At 36.4% G+C, this 19,429-nt stretch overlaps 2 protein-coding genes across 6 annotated transcripts in view; one reads left to right on the top strand and one right to left on the bottom strand.

Moving 5' to 3' along the window:
- PPP2R3A (protein phosphatase 2 regulatory subunit B''alpha) overlaps nucleotides 1–3,598 on the top strand; it is a 233,752-nt gene extending 230,154 nt beyond the window's left edge. For all 5 annotated transcript variants that reach the window (XM_070375954.1, XM_070375969.1, XM_070375959.1 and 2 more), the window contains one exon: nucleotides 1,043–3,598. In XM_070375954.1, the coding sequence (XP_070232055.1) occupies nucleotides 1,043–1,169 (127 nt within the window). In that variant the 3' untranslated portion in view covers nucleotides 1,170–3,598. The remainder of the gene's footprint in view (nucleotides 1–1,042) is intronic.
- A 568-nt stretch (nucleotides 3,599–4,166) lies between these two features.
- Nucleotides 4,167–19,429, bottom strand: part of MSL2 (MSL complex subunit 2) — a 33,064-nt gene continuing 17,801 nt past the window's right edge. Inside the window, exon 2 of the mRNA XM_005889897.2 lies at nucleotides 4,167–8,376. Coding sequence (XP_005889959.1) covers nucleotides 6,785–8,376 — 1,592 coding nt within the window. The 3' untranslated portion in view covers nucleotides 4,167–6,784. The remainder of the gene's footprint in view (nucleotides 8,377–19,429) is intronic.

The raw sequence follows: 19,429 nt of genomic DNA, 5'->3' as shown, positions 1-19,429 counted from the left end.
CAAATTAGATCACAAAGAGGAAGAAAATGTCTTCCAGTCTGATGGGAAATAAGTAGCTGCATCTGTAGAATTAACTTTTCTTTGAGTGTTTCCCCCCAGAAATAGAGGATCTTCCATCAACCCTGCTTCAATTCCATTAAAGCAAAATTACTCTTATTGCCTCCTTATTCATATACCAGTTATAGTGCAGCCTCTAGGAGATGGCAGAGTGCAAACAGAAATTAAGTATGGACAGCTTTTGCAAAATGACAGTTGTAAATGATTTCTGAAAGGATCATCAACGGGTACTCAGAGCAGTTTTCCAAACATCAGATATGCTTTTAACAAAAATGTAACATTCTCTACCCTCAAAGAGTAAGTGCCACCTACTGGGTAGTCCTAACCTAGTATTTTTTTTTTTTTTTTTGGTCATCAGCCAGTATTGGTACCTTTTTGACAAAACAGTTATATATCCAGAAATTTCTGCACAGGTGAAACAGCCATCATTCCCAGGAGATAAAATATTTTGTCATCCATGCCTGGAGTAGCCAGGAGGGTTAGTCTGGAGGATATAGAACTCTAAAGAGGGGTGAGCAGAGGGAAAATGCTGTGGAATTCTGTAAAGAATGAAACGAAATCCAGGAGTAAGCTTTAATCAGCTCTGTGTACACAGATTTCTTAGAAGCCATGGAAGCTATAAAGCAATTAGAGTTGAGAAAGTTCCCCACTCTGCATCAAAGCCACTTCAGTGAAAGCATTCATGTAAAAGCTCATACTTTCCAGACCTCATACCCTCAATCCATAATGCTTTCATTCCCATCAAAGCCTCTAGGGAAAGCCTGATTCAGCACATTTCAACGTATTCTAACATGAGCTTGAGTGAACAGGGAGAACGTGTTTTCTGTTCCAGGGCACGGTTTCTTCCAGGGTGTTTCAGTTTATAGCTGCCATTTAGCAACTCCAGGTACTTTCACTAGCTGATCTGTAGTCTAGTTTGCTATATTGACTTCTACCCAAACATTAAAACTTTTAAAAAATCAGTAACTCATTTTTGTTCTTTCAGCTCCTTTGAAGATTATGAAACAGAAGAGCCTCCCTCTCCCTCTGAAATTGGAAACAAGGGCAATAAAATAGTGACCTCAAGCCTTTCAGAGAAATGTGGAAAGCTTCAGTCAGTGGATGAAGAATAGTTGCCAGTGGCTACATGAAAGGGAGATACGTATTTCAAAAAAAATGTTTTTGTGAAGAGATGCTCTAGTTTGCATATTGCATTTTAAAAGCTTTGATTTCTGCAAGTGTGTATCTGCACTAGGAACTTTTTAACGTTTTTGAGCAATAGCTCTGGATACACATACCCAATTTGGGAGACTCCTCCAGTTTGCCTCAAACCTCCTACAGAGCTTTTCCTCAGAAGCAAATGATATATACATCACCTTCCAACGTCTGTGAATCAGCACTCTTCACCCTGAATGTACCAAGGATCTCTTGGGGACAGTGCCAAGCACGGCTCTCTGCACAAAAGCAGAAGTTGCCTCTGTTGTCCAGTATCGCTGAGGCCCATCAGGGCTCCTATGGAGCCCAGAAGAAACCTTCACTTGCAGAAAACTTGAGTCAAGAAATTCTGGAACTTGAAAAAGCAGTCAGGGCCTCCAGAACTGAATTAGCCCTGGTAATAAAAGCACTGCCAAAACATCTCAGAGACTTCTTTTAATTGTATGTGTACTGGAGTTCAAAGATCTTGAACTTAATGTAATTTCACAATGACCTGCCAAACTGCTAGTCACTTTACATCCTCAGGTATTGTAACCACTGGGCCTTCCAACCTTGCTAGCAAGCTCTAAACCCTCCCCCCATCCTGACTGTGGATCTTATATAAAACCTGAAGAAAAAACTGAGGACAAGTGCAGAATATGACTCCTAATTGGGAGGGAAAAAAGTTTCCTTTTAACTCACCTTAACATTTGTAGCAAATTATTGAGTGATTTATTAATCTAAAAATTAGTGTCCCATCTGTACTTCATATCAGAAAGCCTACTTGAAGGCTTAAATAATTATATATGAAAATTCTTACTAGACATATTCATCACTGAATATTAGACTAGGCTAACAGTAAAGGCCTCTATCTCAACATTATTCGTGTTGAAAAATAACGTATTCAAAATACTGCATCCACTTCAGTATTTATCACAAAAATGGGAGAAAACAGAGATGCTACCCATAAAAGAAAGCAACTTCATGCTTACTAGAGAGCAGACGTGGTTATTACAGAATACTGTACTTTTCAGCAAACCACAAGGCTAGTCAAATCTCACAATATTGTTGAAGACAAATTGAAAATAAACTATTAAAAAGGATGGAAATTTCTGCTAGTATAAAAGAAACCTCCCAGAAACTTAATATCCACCTCTGTATAAAGTCATTGAAGTTTTTCCCTGGATTTTTTAACCACAAGTCCTAAATGTCAGAATAGCTCCCTTTCCACCCCACATTGGTTCCCTTGCTGGTGTGAAGGCCAAACTTTTGAAATAATCAAACATTGGCAAAAAGTGGAGAAAAGGAGAATCTAGGAAATGTACCATCAACTCGTACAGTTATTAATAGATTTAGCAATCCTTTTGTCAGTATCCTCCCAGTTTCCTGTTGTTTTACCTTCATGATCAGAACTGACGTTCAATTTAACTATTATAGAAAAAACTTAGTTTCTAATAGCTCACAAAGAAATAAAACCTTAAAAGTGACTAAATTTTTAGGAAATACTACATGCAATAATCTAAACACATTGGAAATTAGGATTAAAAGTATTTTTGTAGTACATAAAATTTGCCATCTACCCCATCCAGCCTTTACAAGGAAACAAATTTTTTTCAGATAAAAAATACTCAAATGGTAATTAGAAGTTAGATATGGTTTATAGGTTTTAGCCGTAATGGTCTAAACTATTTCTAAGACTCAGCAAAAATTCAGTTTTTCAACACACATTTGTTTTTTTTTTAAACTACATGGCTGTACTTTACCTTGTTTCTCCTTACTGAAGTCATCTTGCTTTCATTTTGGTCAATATTTGGTTTCAAAAGCCTGTAATTATTATAAAAGTATAGCTACCAGTATCATTCCACTTAAGCGCTTTTAATTTAGGTCATCCAAAGTAACACATTTTCAGAAACAAGAATGTGTTTCACTGTATTCCCCTCTTAGTATTAAATATAAGAAATGTGAATTCTGAGGAACTAAAATAGGGTATATTTGACTTTCTGGTAAAGATCATGCAGAATATAATCATTATTGCCCAACTGGAAATTTCAAGTTGTTACAATATCCAAGATTCCTTGATAAAAGTTAAATTGAAGGTATGACCTTAAAGCTAGTCAATGATATAAGTTTCAGAGCTTAACATTAACTGCCAAGGTAATCAAACTAATGAAATTATGTGTATTTTCCCTGCATCTTATCTATGTCATTGTGTACTGTTCAAAGTGTTTCTAAAACTCTAGACTGATCAAATGAGAGAAGTCATTTGCTCAACTTTGGAAATGTTATGGTGTGTTTGGGTGGAGAAGCCTGCATGATTTAACTTTTGTTTTTCCCTTTTTGCAAAACTAAATAAAAGTTGTCAAATACACACTTTTGGTTTTAATGACACTTGCAACTCATTTTTATGTTTGAAAAGAGTAGCATTATAAACAAGCTTGAGTTTCAAAGAAAGTAACTCTTTGAACCTCTGGGAAAACTTTATAAAGAAAGATATGGAAAGATAACACCTCATACTAAGAAGTCATTTCCTCTGGGGATGGGAATTTGGGTTTGGGAATGAGAAGTTCACAAGATCAAAGGAGAATTTAGCCTTATATATTGTTTAAAGAATATGTAATTGTTATTTGGATACCTAAATTTTTTTTAACAGGGAGGAAAAATACCATCCACACTTTAGATTCCAATTCTAAACTGTGAACTTAGTATTCTCTAAAACATTTTATATTTTTTGCCTATAATACATGGAAAATTTTATTTTTCATCTGTTATGAAACTTTTACTTTGCTTTAGTCACCATCAAGTTGTTTTAAGAAAACTAAGAACACAGTGAAGAAATTCTGTATCCTAGAACTGTACTGCCTCTCTGTTTAGAGGTGTAGACCTATGGAAACTAATCAAAACGATTAGTTCTACAACTGTCAGCTGTAAAACGTCTATTACCTAAGGTGAAAGATCATTGGATCACTTATGGTAATTACAAGGAATCAAAAAAAAACAAATGAAGATGAGTCATATTAAATGCTGTTATTGTTTTGGTGCTTTTAAATCCTGTTGAAGTAAATCCAATTACTTCAGTAATAATTTCTCAATTATCCATTGTTAGCCATTGGTCAGCATTCCTAAAAATAATTCACCATATAAAGAAAAACAACATAAAAATCAAGGCACAGTAATTAATTACTCTTCCCCAAACGTATATAATACAGGCCATTCAAAGCATGCTATCCCAAACTCCTCAGTATTCTACAACATAGAATTAGAAAACTAACATTTATTGATAGATTTAAGGTGTAATACAGGTTTCCAAAAGTGTGGCAGTGAGAATACCAGCATAAAAAAGAGAAACTTGTGCTAAAAACAACCTGAATTCATCATTGGCAATATTACATAACAATCAAGGCCCTCACATACTAATGATTTTCACTTTGTCTATATTGCCAACCTCCCATGCATCAAAAAACACGAAACTAAGATTATCAAACTTGGGAAGCAATAAAGTACTCAAGGAATTTTAAGATCATAATATTAGGAAAGTTTGGGAGATTTGCAAAATATATTCTAATCATCCATGTGTACAATCTCGTTATTTCTAGTCATTTTTGCAGTGATCATTAGTGAATAAAGAACAGATTTACAAGTTTATATAGCAGGGCATCTGCATCCAACGTAAAACTGTTACAAACTTTAGGCAAATACATGTTTCATAAGACACTGCTAACACTCAGAGGAATTAAATAAAATTCCAAAACTTGGAAAGCAAATAAAGACAAGACAACTAAGAAGCATTTTCCACCATTTACTCTTGTTATCAAAAATAGTTCAACTCTTCTTGCAAAACAAAAACAAAATAGTACATACTGGACACATACATCACATTTTTCTTCCTATGGCTTTAGCCCACCCCCACCCCACCAAAAGAGACAAAAAAAAAAAAAAAAAAGCCAACAACAACAAAAACAACTCTACCTGACCACATTCACAGAAAATGACACCAGGATACACTACAAAACAGAAGGAGGTGTCATCTGCTCTGTGTCCAAAGGGTTCTTCTCCATGTCTTGTACTAGGTGAGTAACCATCATTGAACATGCTGTGTGCCAAATCAAAACATAACTTCAGCATATGTCAGATCTCAGAAAAGATGGTGAACGTAGTAGAAACTGAAAATTTTCCAGCAGTATTTTTCTTTAAATAAGCACTGTCAAAGCAGCAACTCTTCTTTTAAATCATAAGGTCATTGCTTTACAACCTAGTCAGTCCTTGTTTTATTTGGGCTGTGTGTGCTATTTCAAGCAACTGACCAGATTTCCCTTCAAAAGAATGTTTGTGACTCACTTATCTCCCCCATAAAAATTACAGGGAAGACAAGGATTTAAACTGAAACATAGTTTGTGCTTTACATGCAAAAGAGTATTCTAAAGAAAATCCAACTAGCTTCAAACCTACCTAAATGCACAGGCTTCATAAAAAGGCATTTTTATTAGGCCTCTATAAAGAAGTCTCCACAACAAATAGCACCCTATTAAAAAAAAAAAAGAAAAAGCATCTCCAAACTAAAGTCTGCGGCAAACTATTAGAGGAAACAAAAAATCACTTTGAAGTGGCCAGTGGCAATAGGTATAATGCATAAATCTGAGTAAGTTTTGGAGCATTATTCCAAAATTATTTTAAGTAAATCCCAATTTCTAAATAAAACATTTGTATAATTTTTTAAAATTCTGTCACATAGTATAGTCTAAATTCAATTACCTTCAGAATAAAACTACTCTTCTCCACTTCATTTATCTAATCAGAACATTGCTCAAAGTGAAGGAAAGATTTAGAGTTTTTCCCCTAGAAATGAGTCAGACTTAACTAAAAATGGGATTCAACTCAGAAGAGTTTTGTGGCATGAACAGCTTAAACATCCACAGTCTGACAGAATTTCAGTTTGTTCACTTTTAAAAGACAGATTTTTTTTCAACATTCTAATGAGGGGCAAATTTTCTTTCATAATACTGCTGATTTAAAAACTGCTACATACACCAGTAGCCAATTTTCATGATCAGAAATGGTATTATGTCAGTACAAAGGTTGAGCTGGACACATCAGCTTTTCAACAGGAGAAACATCAATGGCATCTGAAGGTAGCACTGAGTCTCCTGAACAAACTAATGGCTACTTTTCCACAAAATATGAGCACAATCCTTATGGACTGACTAGATACCACTTCCTTACATTTAATCATAAACTTTGATTATGCACAAAGCATGACCATAAACAATGAGGTTAATGTTATTTTCCTTGCCAAAGTTCATTTTGTATAAATCAGTTGCATCAGCATTTGTTCTCAAACTATGAGGTTCTGTAAGAACTAAGGACATATAGTTGTAGGGTTACTCCTCCATTATCTGCAAACTATTTCCCCGACACTAACACATATAACTTAGCAATGAAAACACTTGATACAAGTGATCTATATGCAGGAGCTCCGGCAAGTTAAACCAACAAAACCATAGCTGCCGTAAAACTGTAGCTATTTTCCTACCAGAGGTAGGTTTAAAGACCCACTGATTTAACAGTCGAATCTCATGTCTATAGCTTCATCCAAACTTTTATCATCATGTGTACTGGCAGCTAAAAACGTCGTTACTGGGGACCCTGTGACATTAATTACACTGGTGCTGGTACTAGCATTGCGCACAGCAATGCTAGTCACATTAATGCCCAAAGTGAGCCTGGTCTGCTCCAAAGCCTTTTCTGGCACAGCAAATGCCTCCAGCTTCTTCTCCCCATTGGCCATATAGGAGTTTTGGCAGCCACGACATATACAATCTAAGCAGGCTTTGCGGTTAGAGTAGCAAGGGCAGCGTTGGCCGCGGCATGTAAGAACACTTGGATTTTGAGTAGCACGCCCACATTTACATCCTTTCTTTTCCTGGGGCTTTTTATACACAGTCTTGGTAGGACTTCCTGGCATAAAATGATGACTGGGAATCTTTTCCTTTACTGTTTTGTCTTTTTTAAGAATACCTGGCTTGGTTTTAGAGTGAGATTTCTTGGATCCATGTTCATGACTCTTTTTCATGCTTTTAGTAGATAAAAGCACAGTTTTGCTGATTTTGGGTGTTGTGCCTCCATTGGGAACAGTTGCTATAGGCTGAAGAGAAATTTTGCTCTCCCGTTTCACTGTCACAGGAGCAGATGCCCCCAATGTTGGGCCTCGGATAATGGTAGAAATTGGAAGTGGTTGAACTTTCTCACTGTCGCTTTCTGACCTGGATCGTTTTCTATTCAGTTTTGCTACCTTCGGAGTTGCTGCTGTACACGATAACCCATGAAGTGCAGGACTGGTGGACATAAAAACATTATGGCTAAGAGACTGGGAAGAAAGCTGCAGAAACGGTCCATTGGATACAGTGGCTTCCAAGTTGGGCTGCAAATTAGGGCAACAAACTTCTGTGTTTGAAACAGTTTCTAAGCTGCGGAGTACTTCCTCAACACTCAATAACAGAGAGTCACCAGGTTTTATATCTTCACTGAAACTGCAAATATCAATGCCTGTGGAACATAAGTCAGAGGCTACCGTGTCACAGACAGGTGGCAAACTGTCAGACAGATCTTCAGTTTTTATGTCAACAGTGTTACATACATCAATCGTATTTGAATGTTCAGGTGAAGGAATATTTATACCAAATCTATCTATTGAAAGCCCATTGTAAGTAGGCAAACCATTGATAACAGAACTGCCAATAGCAATGCTGAGGGTGCTTTCAGATATTGGAGATAAACTAGCTTGAGGATCAGTTGTGGGTTCTGAGGTTGAAGGTAAGGGGGAATGTGTCAAACACAAAGTAAAGGATGAATCTGAGGGTTTTTCCGTCTCCTCACCAAACAAGGATCCATCATTAAGCAAAGCCAAAATATCAGAAGAACAGTCGACTGCTTCTATTATATCCCGTGCCAATGCAGTCTGTGTTATATATTCACATAGTTTTTTGTAGCAGTTCACTAGGATGCTTAACTGCTTGTTTTCCTCAAACTGCTCATAGTCTTTGCACCAGCTACATGAAGGTTTCATCATCATTTTCTTGCCTTTACAACTTTTGCAGACATAGTGTTGGCAGGTTGAGTTGGTGGGTGCAATAGGATCTTGTAGCAAATGTCCTAAGAGGGAAAAAGGAGGAAAGCAAAGATTTTAGTAAAATAAATTTATAATTTTATATACTGAAGTTGAGATTATAAGTAATCTATTAAAATTAAGATGGATTAAACTCACCAGACAACAAAACAGGATACAAAAAAACGTATCTTACAGGAAACAGAAAAATATTCAATAGCTCACTTCATTTCCATGCTATATTCCCCATTTCTTTTTCTCAAACGATCTTCCTCTGTCTGTTTCTCCCCCAAAATGGTATATTCTGGCTCACTTTCTTACTCTCTTCTCCAAAGGCTATAAAGAGGTGGAGATCAGTCACTGAAAGTACAAACCAGGCTTATAACCCTTGGGACCTCAACCTACTGCAACAATTGTCTAGACACTGGGAAAAAGATAAGAGCAAGAGTTAATTCCTATTCTTATTCTTACTCATTTCTCTTCCTTAAACTGAATGTTTTGTTTCATTTGACAGATTCAGTTAGGTAATGACAGGCCAACTATTTCCTGGAAATCTTTTGAGGCCTTGTGGGTAGATAAACAAAGCCCCCCAAAAAAGGTTAGTCCTTGCCTCATCAGAAATTGTTTGAGGTTATTCATTAATCATCAGTACAAAAGCGTCTTCACGAAAAAAGTATAACTGCAAGCCATGTTACTGTATATACTAATCATAAACTAGAAAAGAGATGACCAAAATATAGTTATGATGAAAAAGAACTATATTCATTTATTTAAAAAAAGGAAATACTACTAAATCCTTTTACAGAAGATCAAAATACAGTAACAACAAAAAGAACTATATTTAAATGTAGCTTAAAAAAAATTAAGTAAAAGAATTTAATATTGGGCTCAAAATTTTGTCAGAATAGAAAATGACCACGGTCAAGTATCCAAGTACAGCAATATAATATAAAAGTGAAAGTGGGGAGGGGGAGTGAAAGTGATTACTCAACTTGATCGAACTCCTAAATTATAAATGACCTATACAAAATGAATCAGAAAGGGGGAAACAACTAGATCCAGTCCCTATCTCTACCCTTAGTCCCCAAAGAAACAACTGTTCACTGCTTTCCAATTCAGGACAAATAATAATGAACTCAAAGCAGCATTTGTTTTCTCATAAACATTACATAATTTAAGATTGAGACAAAAGGTACTTCTGGTTATAGATGGTGAAATCAGCAAACCCTCTCCCTTAAAAGCAACTATAAACCTGAAAATTTTTGACAGAGAGTCATTTTCACAACCAAAGACATAAAACCATCTGAGAAGCATTTATGTGTGAAACCTGCTGAATCTCAGGTGAGAACAGTGGGGATCTGTGGGGTTCTGCTCTGGGGCTCCCCAACCACCCAGCTCCATCAGTGTTTACCCTGTGAGAACAGGAAGCTGCTAAGATGGAAGAGGATTCATTCAGGACACAAATACTAACTTAAAAGTAGATCACAGACATAAATCTATGCTGAAAGTCAGAAGCAGAAGAAAATGGAGGGAAAAAAACTGTGACTTTGGGTTGGGCAGTGTCAGACGTGTCATCAAATGCACAAAAAGAAAAAAACTGTCAACTGTGAACAGTTGACTACATATTCAAAAAATAAAAATACTTGTGCTTCAGAAGTCACCATTAAGAAAACAAGAAGATAATCCACAAAATGATGAGAAAAAAATATTTGCAAACCATACATCTGATAAAGAGCTTATAACATATTTTAAAAACTTCATATAAATCAATAAAAAGACAATTCAATTTAAAAATCAAACAAAATTTGAATAAACATCTCACTAAATAAAACATGAATATTTAATAAGCATATAAAAATATGCCAAATATATTATTAAAACTATGACACACTGCTATACACCTACTAGTATGGATAAACTCAAAATGACAGATAATATCAAGAGTTGACCAAAATGTAGAGAAAACAGAATCCTTCTGTATCACTGGTAAGAATATAAAATGATAAATCACACTGGCAAACAGTCTGGTAGTTTCTTTAAAAGTTAAACATACACTTACCATACAAAGCAGCAATTCTACTCCTAGGAGCCTACTCAAAAACAAATGACATACATCCAAATAAAGAGATGTTTGTGAATAGGATTGAACCCAGGTCTCCCACACTGCAGGCAGATTCTTTACCAGCTAAGTCACAAGGAAAGCCCAAGAATACTGGAGTGGGTAACCTATCCCTTCTCCAGGGGATCTTCCCGACCCAGGAATCAAACTGGGGTCTCCTGCATCACAGGCACATTTTTTACCAACTGAGCTATCAGGAAAGCCCATTATTCGTAATAGACAAAAACAATCCAAATGTCCATCAACTAGAGAATAAACAAACTGTGATATATTCATACAAAAGAATAATGCTTAGCATTTATGACAACTATTGGTACATGCCACATCATGATGAACTTCAGAAACATTATGTTAAGTGAAAGAAGGCAGATACAAAAGCATACATTGTTGTGTTATCCCATTTATATAATGGCTTCCCTGATGACCCAAAGGGCTTCCCTGATGGCTCAGAGGGTAAAGAATCTGCCTGCAATGCAGGAGACACAAGAGATGCTGCTTCGATCCCTGGGTCAGGAAGATTCCCCTGGAGAAGGAAATGGTAACCCACTCCAGTATTCTTGCCTGGAAAACCCCACAGACAGAGGAGCCTGGCGGGCTACAGTCCAAAGGGTTGCAAAGAGTCAGACATGACTGAGCGACTAAGCACAACAATTATATAAAATGTCTAGAAATGACAGAAAAGCAGAAATAGTGGTTGCCCAGGTCTAGGGGCAGGAGCTGGGGTTAATTTTAAGTAGGCTCAACAGAACTTTTGAGGTGATTAAAATGTTCTAACATCATTTCGTGGTGATGGCTGCAACAACACTTAAAAAAATAAATAAAAACACCTTAAGGCAAGGCCTCTGTAGTTACCAAGTCCAACCTGCTTTCCATCCAATGCAGGAATCCTTTAAGGTACCCTTGACTTAATCTAAGGAAGAGTACAGAAAATATGAAGAGAGAGAGATGTGTACACACTTAAAAGGATAAAGCGTAAAGCTAAAAAATAAAATATGTTACCCTCTTGAGATGGGGAGACTGAACAAAGAGAAATGACCTAGGATAGCACTAGTCCACGGGGGAGCCTGGTGGGCTGCCGTCTATGGGGTCGCACAGCATCGGACACGACTGAAGCGACTTAGCAGCAGCAGCAGCAGCATTCTGGGTTTAAACTGTTTTGTAACTTTTAACTTGCAAATCATGTAAATATTTTACATAATTATATAAATTTAAAGGAAACGCCTACAAGTCAAAAGCAAAACAAGTAACTGTAATTTATCAAATTGATGGTATAATCATTTCAGTTAACTATTTCAAATATTAAACTTTAAAACAGAAAATTGACTCTAGTCCTTATATTCTTGTTTTGTTTTCAGAAATTATATTTGTTGCTGGTAGTGTTGATAGTTACCATAAAGTGATAGTGTCTAATTGTGAGGTAAAGTAAATGCTGACATTCTTGAAAATCCTGATTTTTTTAGTAAGAAGAAGGAAAATGTTGTAAGATATGAAAGTTAAAATTAAAAATTTGGTAGTCCTGAATTTCAATTGGATTTATCAATATGAACTTAAGTTTTTATCTCAGACATACATATTTCCTAGCACTATACACTTTTCCATGAAAAGGCATGGAAACAGGAACCAACCACAGCAGCAATGAACTCAGTTAATAATGCTAAAAAAACAATTTCCTGTTCAAAGGGATCAGGGCAAATGGTGGATTCTACATCTGTGACATAACTTAGAAGAGATAAATTTTGATTATCTTACGCTAGAAATTTCACAAGGAAACTATGAAAGATCAGGATAATGTTTAAAAAGACTCAGGAGCAAACCTGAAGAGACTTTCAGTGACCAAAGACGAGAAAATCTGAGCATGCATAAATGCAATGGAATATAAAAGCACACCTAAAAAAGGTCAAATCTCTGAAGTTCATTTTTTTAAAAAGGGAGAAAATCAGCTTCAGGATGCTAGTGAACCTGCTCATTAAGTTTGGAAACTGGTAAATAAAGAGGAAGAGCTTCCCCAGCGGCTCCGCAATACAAGAATCTGCCTGCAATACAGGAGACTCAGGTTCGATCCCTGAGTCGGGAAGATCCTCTAGAGAAGGGGACTAAACAACAGCAACAACAAAGAGCAAGAAGCAAGTGTTTATTCTGACTTACCTATATATGAGCTAAACCACTAAATAACCAAATCATAGATGAGAAGTTTCACTTTATAGGAATAATATAACTAATGAAGAATGACATAATTTGAGTATCATTTTAAGGGCTCCCCTGGTGGGTCAGAGGTAAAGAATCCACCTGCTAATGCAGGAGATGCAGGTTCAATCCCTGGGTTGGAATGATCCCCTGGAGAAGGAAATGGCAACCCACTTCAGTATTCCTGCCTGAAAAATCCCATGGACAGAAAAGCCTGCAGGCTACAGTCTATGAGGTCACAAGAGTCGGACACAACTTAGCAACTCAACAATGATTTGCAGATTATACAAGTTAAGTGAAAAGTAAGGATTATCTCTTGCCCTCATTCCATCACTGATTTTCTTTTCACCAGTCATGTTAATCATGAGCTACCCAGCACCTTTAAAGGACTTATCCCCTACACATTTGTGTTCTTTGATGAGGTTTTAGACTATGCCTAATCCTGAGAACTGAAAACAGGCTAGAAAACACAAAAACTATCATTTATAAATTCATAATTCTACCACCACTGAGTTCTTAAGAACTTCCGCCATGTAGACACATATTACCTATTGGATTGCCCAACCATTCCTCAACTAAGATATTTGAAATTTTAATCTACTATTGAAGATGCCTATCGGCAAACCTGTTTCATGCACTCAGTTAAGTATCCTAATACTGAAAAGCTTCCCAGAGGGTTCTCTTTACCCTTCACGAGGAAGGCAGCTCCAATGATACAAGGAAGGAAGAAAAAGTTCAAGGGCTTCCTAGAACCAAATGTTAACCATATAATTACTATATGTCCCTAAGGAAACTCCTGCCTACAAAATTAAGAAATATCAAAGAACACTTTTTAAATGGTAAAAATACATCTTGCCCTAGAAAGTAAAATGGAGGGGCAATTTGCATCAAGAGGAAGTGTGTCACTTACTGGTAGACCGTACCATAAAAACTGGGAAGTATTTGGGAAGAGGTTTAACCTGCTTAGCTTATATCCAGTTTCAAACTCATGCACAAAAAGACTTGCTCAAAAATACACATCTTCAGACCTTAAAAATTGGTAGTTCATGACAAAAGGTTTTTCTCACTGCACTGACTTGAATTCTTAATCAGCAATATATCATAGGAATTACCTTCCTTTACATAATGCAAGTTGTCCTGTAACTAAATGAATTTGATATAATGTGCCTTAATACTAAATGATGCTATACTGACCCTAATAAAGATTAAATTTCATTTTTACTCCTCACGGTAATGAAAGTAACTAATTCCTTTTTTACTCTCCCTCTCCTTAACTTTTCCCATCCCCAAGTAAGATACTTGTAATTTGAGACTTAAGATTTAGTTTTAGATTACCATAATAGTCCTGGGAATTTCTGAGAATACATAACTGTTGGCAAGTAATTTACTAAGATATTCAATACCAGAATTTTTTAATGCTTTTAAATTTGTGAAACTGTTTATTATACTGGTTCCAAAGGCAGAGAGTAGTAAAATTAGCCTTCAAATACCTATCACACAGATTCAGTAATTATCTAGATTATGCCACATTTGGCTCATGTACATCTTTTGATCTTTAAGTATTTCAAGGCAAATTCCAGCAAGTCTCATCTCTATATATCAGTATAAATCAGTACAAAGTACATTTCCTTAAGTAATCAGAATGTTATTACCACACCTAACAAAATTAATTATTTAAATAAATGTAATAAAAAAATGTAAACCAAATTTAGGTTTAACTTAAGGGAAAACATTTTAAAAACCTAGAAGAGGGCTTTAATTCTGGCATTAAAAAAATTTTTCAGAAGTTGTATTTTCTCAGTAAAAATATTTATGGCTTTTGGAGTAGTCATAAAATGTTCCTTTTATTAAACAGATTTAACATAGATCATTCAAATCACTACTTTTGCAATATTAATATACCAAAGCTAAGATCTGTTGCCATGCCCTACCTCTACCAAAAACCACTGCCAGCATCAAGAATAACAAAGCAGCCTAAGTTTGAGGAAAAGGCCTACAGCACCAAAATAAATAGGCAAACTATACAACTAGGTCTCAAATCAGCTTGCCCCTTTCTCTGTACAAGGAATAGGCACAACTCCTTAGTATAAGCAAGCAAGGATATGATCAGTCTTGGCAAACTCTTCTGAATTCATAAGTGATACCAAGTTTGAACAAAGCCAGTGGTAATTAATTCAACTTCAGAATACCACTGGTAAAAGTGTACCATACTATAAAAGTTACTTTCCTTTTTGTTCCACACCAAAACATGTTCTGATAATGAATTTTTTTTTCTGGTAGCTCAGATGGTAAAGAATCTGCCTGCAATGTCGGGTTCAATCTCTGGGTCGGGAAGATCCTCTGGAAAGGGAACGGCAACCCACTCCAGTATTCTTGCCTGGAGAATTCTACAAACAGAGGAGCCTGGCAGGCTACAGTCCATGGGGTCACAAAGAGTAGGACACAACTGAACAACTAACACACACACACACAAATTAATAATTTTTTCCATCCTTTCATTACATTATTATGTGACTCAACATTTACCTGAATATTTCTCATAAACATGAAAAACCGATAGATGTTAAATCCTTCAAAGTTGACAAATCTGTTACAAATCAAAATAAGTTTTTAAAGTTCATCAGTATTGGAAATCAAGTTCCTAGACATTCAAACTCTTGGGTGAGACGTTAGAGAGTGGAAAGTTTATCAGGCAAGGAAGGATGGGGCAGAAGAACAAATTAGGCCGGGATCTATCACAGCAAAGGCCTCAGACCAACCCCACAGCTCTCAAGCTGAGATGGCTCTTCAAGGTTGTCCTGGCAAGAGAGCCAGGTCTTTAATGGACTAGTCTTTGGATGCAAGATACTCCAAGGAAGGGAATGTAAGTGTGGGTTAGTGTCTCTCTTCAGCCAGCAGCAATTCCCAGAGAGGTCTGACAACTCCAGTAACACTCCCAGTAACTAAGAAAATGAAATCCTTCAGTTCTAAAGTGGGGATTTGGGTAGTGTATACATGACAACCACTATGATTAGTCATTTTAGCTGTCCCAATCTGATGAATTTTGAGTTTAAAAAAAAAAAAGGTGTATGATTTCTGCCTTTAAAAATGACTAGCTAGGGACAGGGGAGCCTGGTGGGCTGCCATCTATGGGGTCGTACAGAGTCAGACACGACTGAAGCAACTTAGCAGCAGCAGCCCATTTCTTAAAGTTATAAAGTGACTAAATATCTAAGATCTAACTCCAAAATTTCATGATGCTAAGATTCTACAGCAAGATCTATAGTATACCAGAAGTTTTACATTTGAATATCACTGTTGAAAGGATAGGGATATTAGAGTCCTGTTTTGTATAATGAAATTTTCTATAAAAGTTTCAAAATAAAACTCAATGAAAGCTTCCATATTTTCACTTGCCCCAATTTTTTCATGATTTAAAATTTACCAGCTTTACATATTTAAATATTCTCCCTCTCTCCCCACTGCCCATCCTACCCACACCCACTCCAAACAACATACTGCCTTAGTTGGACCCTCATCATTTCTCATCCTGAATACTGTAAGGGTTCTCTATAGCATATCTTCCTGACTTAACTTCACCTGCTTCCATCAGTCCATTTTCCATACTACTAGCAAGTGATGTTTCTAAAACATAAATCTGATGATCTTTCTTCTTTACAAAATACTTCACAAAGGAACAACTAAAAACACCTTCAAGCAACCTTTAAAACGCAAAGTCTTTGGAATGACATATGGCCTTTCAGAATCTAGCCCCTACTCACCTTATTCCCAAAAATTTTGTACCATTAAGCTTTCTCCACAAACTCCATACTCTATCCTCTCCTGGCCATTTCAAAACAAGCAATGCTTGCTTACTCATTCCTCTGTGATTTGCTCTTCCTATAAAGACCTTCTTCATTCCTTGCATGGTAAACTGTTTACTCTTTAAGAAATGACTTGACTATGACCTCCAAGAGGAACCTTTCCTTAATTGCTGCCCCTCAGTTTGTTCAAAAAGGAGTCTGCACATCCTATTATAGCACTTATCACATTATACTGTCACCATTCACTGCTGCTGCTAAGTCACTTCAGTCGTGTCCGACTCTGTGCGATCCCGCTCCGCCATCCCTGGGATTCCCCAGGCAAGAACACTGGAGTGGGTGGCCATTTCCCTCTCCAGTGCATGAAAGTGAAAAGTGAAAGTGAAGCTGCTCAGTCGTGTCCGACTCTTAGCGACCCCGTGGACTGCAGCCTACCAGGCTCCTCCGTCCATGGGATTTTCCAGGCAAGAGTACTAGAGTGGGTTGCCATTGCCTTCTCCACTTACTCAAGGCCAGAAACTTAATTTATCTCTGTGTCTTTAAGCCAGTGTTGGCACATAAGCCAGCACCTAATAAATGTTCAATGAATCATAAAAAGCACATTAGAGTTGGGAATGACCTTGGAAATCAACTTGTTCCACAGTCTCATTTTAACCAAGATGGAGTTCCATACAATTACATAGCTAGTTACAAAGAGAAACAGAAGCTTAGTCTATTGATTCCCAATCTTAGTATTCTTTCTACTTAACAGGTAGCCATCCATGCATCTGCTATTAAGTCCACGGCATCCACCCAGACAATTTTTGTTTTCACTTATCAAAAAGAGTAATTACTGAAATTAGGCATAGCAGAATCAACAACCACAAGATATAAAACCTTTTGAGGGAATGAGATACAAGACAGGAATGGGTACTGGCAGTAAGGAACAGTGAATGAGGCAGGAAGAGTGAAACAAAGGGGAAAATGGATGACCAATAATAGTTTCGTGAAGGTGAGGAAATCTTTACTGCATAGAAACTGGAGCTACAAGAGTCCTGCCTGGATTCTCTTATACACCAAGCTCTATTTTTAAAGTTAATCTTGTGAACATACATGATAATATAAAGCATTGTATTATCTCCTCTGTGAAGACAGCCCAACAAAAAAACCCCAGACTACACATCAGTCTATGAATTTACAGCATGAGAAATCTTAACTAAAGACTATGTGTATATATATTAAATGTTCTATGTACATAACACTAAGTATATAAAATAAGTAAATATGTACATATTAAACTCTTATGATTAGGATGAGCTGGTTTTTATAAGCAATGTCACTTTTGAACATATTATAATTCATCTATAAAAGTAAAGCTAGTAGTAGCATTAAATTGATGCTAATGAACCCCAGTATATACAAACACCCTATTCTTCCTGTGATGTGAGAATAACTATGCTGACTTTGAGTTATATCCATTCAGCCTAGATTCAATCTCCAACAGCAGTACCAAGGCACATATAAAGACTGGGAGAGTTCTCAGCCTTGGCATCATCCTGAGAAACCTCCACACCATGCAAGTTAAGTGGAGGAAGAAGAAATGTGCAGGCTAAAGCGCAAAAGATGAGGCAGAGGCCAAGTGAACTTGTACACCCACAGAAGCCAAAAACAAGGGAAACAATGGGCCAAGGACACTCATATAAACTGTTGGACTGCATGCCTAACTATCTAGAACGTGTCTCAATTTATCTGGAACACTATGGCCATTCTAATCACCTAGACCACCTTTCAGAGACCCACCTTGCTCATAACAAAGCAGTCCCTTTGGGTCCTTTGCCCTGGACCTGAGATATTCTGGACTACTTCTGTACTCAGTTGTGGCTAAATGTAACTTGTATAAAATACATCATCTCTTTTACTGTCTTAGCTGAAGAGGGAAAAAAAAAAAGACTGGGAAAATATACTTCTCCTACTGATGTCAATAACCTTTCCATAATCAATCAAAGGTCAATAATCTTTGCATAATTCAACCTACTGATCTAAGTATCCCCATTCTTCACCTCTTCCAAATGAAGAATTGTTTAGGCTATCTTCAATTAAAAAAACATTCCTCTTTCTTTAATCACTTAAGCAGTAACTTCTAAGGCCCAGCTCTGTGCCAAGCACTGTGCATTTAATAAATACTTGGATCTTTCTACATCACTGAATTACAGCACCAAAATTACACCCCAAAATTAAGGACGTAAAGTATGTTTTGAAACAACATTAAGAGATCTCCTAGATACATAAACACATGGGAATAATAATCTGGATTCAACTAAGAACAAAAATTACAATACCATAAAAAGATCCTATGTATCACTTAGCAAATGGGGATAGATGAATTAATTTTTAGACAATTTAAACTGTTCTTTTGAAAACTTGTTACTAGTCTTATAACACTGTGCCCAATATACCTTTTTCAAACATATGTTGAAGTCTAAACCTCTTCAAATCTTTTCATTAGGCAAAATTCATGAGTGCTACTATGAAGAATAATAAGCACAAATCAAAGGGAAATGAATGAGATTAGAGAACCCTCTTATGACAGCTCCATCTTCCTCTTGGCAGAGCTTGCTTATCCAGGTCTGTTTTTCTTCTTTAAATTTTTGATTAAGCAGCGCTTAAAACATGTTCCTTTAAAGTTTTGCATAAATTTTAGTCGTAAACTAAAAAGCAAATTAAAAAAAAAAAGCAAATACATGCCTCAAAAAGTCAACAAATCCAAACAAATTAAAATTTCAAGGAAATTATTAGTTGTTTAATTAAATATTCAAGCAGCTATGCCCCAAACCATCATTATAGCCCCTGATCGTCTAGATTTCACAGACCTGTAAACTTTTCTTTAAAATATCTAGCACAAATATCCATAATTTCATAGTATGATAGAAAAGGTGCATTTTAAAATCAGGGAGTATGATGATAGATATGCATCAATCACTAAAAATGGTGACACAGATGTATTTTGACTGCTTGATC

Source organism: Bos mutus, chromosome 1, assembly GCF_027580195.1.
Source record: "Bos mutus isolate GX-2022 chromosome 1, NWIPB_WYAK_1.1, whole genome shotgun sequence".
In the NCBI taxonomy this organism is placed as follows: Eukaryota; Metazoa; Chordata; class Mammalia; order Artiodactyla; family Bovidae; genus Bos; species Bos mutus.
This window is presented reverse-complemented; position numbering and strand designations above follow the sequence as displayed.